At 64.4% G+C, this 2,924-nt stretch overlaps 1 protein-coding gene across 1 annotated transcript; it reads right to left on the bottom strand.

Moving 5' to 3' along the window:
• Positions 1–669: 669 nt before the first annotated feature.
• EMIHUDRAFT_213245 (hypothetical protein) lies at positions 670–1,268 on the bottom strand (the record flags this gene model as incomplete). Its single annotated transcript, XM_005765339.1, has 3 exons — positions 670–813; positions 1,081–1,158; positions 1,263–1,268. 3 exons carry the CDS (start codon positions 1,266–1,268, stop codon positions 670–672), a joined length of 228 nt encoding a protein of 75 aa, XP_005765396.1.
• Positions 1,269–2,924: the final 1,656 nt, after the last annotated feature.

Genomic DNA, 2,924 nt, shown 5'->3' with positions numbered 1-2,924 from the left:
CGCTGGGCGGCGCGTCATCGCTGTGTCGGCTGGATATAGCCACAGCCTCGCCCTCACCGCCGACGGCGCCGTCTGGAGCTGGGGCTTTGGAATCTTTGGCAAGCTGGGCCACGGCGACGAGCAGAACCAACTGCTGCCGAAGAAGGTTGAGGCCTTTGCTGACCAGCGCGTCATCGCCGCGTCGGGTGGAGCGTACCACAGCCTCGCCATCACCGCCGAGGGCGACGTCTTTACGTGGGGCAAGGGCGAACACGGCTGCTTAGGCCACGGAGAGGACGAGTCGAACCAGCTGCTGCCCAAGAAGGTCGAGGTGTGGGCGCAGGGGAGCTGAAGAGTGCTTGAGTACGACGTTAACCTTCTCAGAATTCTTTTTTACAGCGGCCTGCTCCTGCTCTCCTTAAAATCCCTGTGTGGTGGCGGCGTGCCGTCATCCCACCCTTCTATTGGGCTGTCTGTTTTATTTTTTTGTGCAGGTGAGAGGTGTGAACAGCAGCTCACCTGACCACGGCGCCGTAAGCGCCTGTTGATAGAGTAGGTCCCCCTCAAAGCTCACAGGTCTTGTGAGGTCTTCCCGCGACACGAGCACACGACGCGCAGCGCAGGAGCCGGCTCCCGGCTCTCCGTTCTCCTTTTACGTTTGGGTGCGCCGGGCCCGGCCTGCACTAGGCTCTACGTCGGCGTCATCCGCCCGCTCGTTCTCACGCTCTCCGGCGCGCCCCCCGCCTCCCGCTCCTCGATGTGCCGCGCGGACACCGCCATGTCGAACGCGACCTCGAAGAGCGCGTTGTCGTTGGTGACGCGGCTCGGCAGCGCCTTGAACTCAACGACAACCAGTCAGCATCGTTTGAACATCAGAGAGCAGCTTGGGCCGAAGAGTCGGTTTTAAGTAATTGGGCCGAATTAAGTAATTAACTGAGTAATTCATTAACTAAGGGCCCAAGGTCAGTCGACCAGAGCCTCGCCGTGCAACGCGCTCTCTCCGGCCATCTCGGGCCATCTCGGGCCATCTCGGGCCATCTCGCCTTGAGCGCGTCGATCAGAGCCTCGCCGTGCAAGGCGCATGATCGCAGGCGCCTCCACGCGCAGCACGGCAAGCGCGAGCGCGAAGACGATGCCCAGATGGCCGTCGAGCAAGAGGTTGTCCATGATGCGCAGGGCCTACACGAAGGTTCCAGGAAAGGTCTAGGAAAGGTCTAGGAAAGGTCTAGGCTGTCCATGATGCGCGGGGCCAGGTCGCTCGGCGCCGGGTGCGCGCCGCCGACACACATCGTCTGGAACCACTGCGTGTCACGAGTGCGAGCCGCTCGCGGTTCGTACGCCCGCTTGCGGGTTCGAGTGGCGGGCCATCCCGCAAGCGCCAAGCGGGATGGCTTAGCGGGTTCGAGCCGTGCAGCCGTCACACATTGGCTGCCGGGGTATGCCGAGGGGGCTGGGTGGGCGGTAAGCCGTCATTGCCCGGCGCTGCTTGCAGCGCTCTGGGTGGTAGTGGCGGCGCTCCAAGAGTGGCACAAGACACTTAAGGTGGCAGTCCGGGTTTTGCGAGACGGGTGTCGTCTCGCAAGATGGCATCACGCTCGCACCTGCCGACCGCCGCCACGGCGGCGAGACGCCTTATCCGCCACCGCGGCGCCGGCCACAGGCCAGCGCTAGGCAGCTGCCGGCCACACTGGGCCGGATTTGCCGGTAACCGTCGCCGCACACTCCTACGTCCACGCCGCTGTGACGTCTGGCGACGAGGCGCCGGCCGCCAAGCTTCATCGCCAACGTGGTCGCTCGCTGGTCCTCTCGGCTCGGCCACGCGTCGGCCCAGCTCACACGAGCTCCAGACAGCCACCAGTCGCCACGCGCAAAGCGTACGGGTCGCCGGCTCCCTGTTGTGCTCTCACGCTGGCCGGCGTAAAACTGTACTGGCAGTTGTCATGCCGTACCCGTCGCGTTTCGAAAGGGAGCCCTCAATCGACGCGTCTACACGCACCGTGCCACCGCTCTCCACAACTGCTACCGTGGACATCAAGCTCCTCGACTCGATCTGCGGCTACGACGGCGCTCTAGCTGCTGGCTCTCGCGGGTGTCTGGCGACCCGCTCAGGCTTGCGAAACGGCCGGCCGCGGCGACGTGTTTCGAGCTCGCTGGCCTTCTCCGCGCGGCTGGGCCCGCCCCTAGTCGGGGCCGACCCGCCCAGTCACTGGGCAGCGCGTGCGCCGGCGTTCTGGACGACGGTGTGCCGGTGCATCCGGGAGGCTCCGCGGGGCTGCTCTAGCAGCCTCGGGAGGGTCGAAAATCGAAGCCGAAGCGGCGGACCACGGAAGCTCCACGGACGGTGAGGCGGGCTGTGGTTGGCCCCCCCTGACCGGGTGAGGGAGTGGCGCCCCGGGAGTGCCGCTCCGGCGACGTCTGTGGCCTCCACGGTACCGTGACCGCGCCGGCCTCGCTCGGGAGGCTCTTTCGGAGCCGTCGGCCTCCGAAACCGTCGCGTTGCTGCGCCTGGACGGCTTCGATGCTCGCCAAACCCGTCGGCACCGTTCATATACACATGAATTGTGAGTGAACGCGCATTTTTCTGGTATTTAACTGAAATGTGCCGAAATGTTAGTTTCGATCTAGTCCTCACGGACACAAAACAGAGGCCTCCTAGCACGGAGAAGCGACTAAGAGTCGCCGACGTGCGAGTTAAATGCCAGAAAAATGCGCCCGGAATCACAATTGATCCCGTCGACAAGGCGCCCCAATCGCGGAGGTCTGGCGCGGGCGTGGAGGCGAGCATCGACGCCTCGACGGTTGCTCTTCAGAGGCCGAAAACAGGCGCCTGAAAAAGGAGAGAACGCGAGACTGATCACGCGCGCGGAAAAGCCCGAGGGGCGAATCTAAAGTGCCGAGGCGCTTGCTAATCACCCCAGCTAGGGCCACGGAGGCGCTCGCGGCAG

Source organism: Emiliania huxleyi (assembly GCF_000372725.1).
Source record: "Emiliania huxleyi CCMP1516 unplaced genomic scaffold EMIHUscaffold_56, whole genome shotgun sequence".
Classification (NCBI taxonomy): Eukaryota; Haptophyta; order Isochrysidales; family Noelaerhabdaceae; genus Emiliania; species Emiliania huxleyi.
The sequence above is the reverse complement of the archived record's forward strand: the minus strand, read 5'-3'. Positions and strand labels throughout refer to the sequence as shown.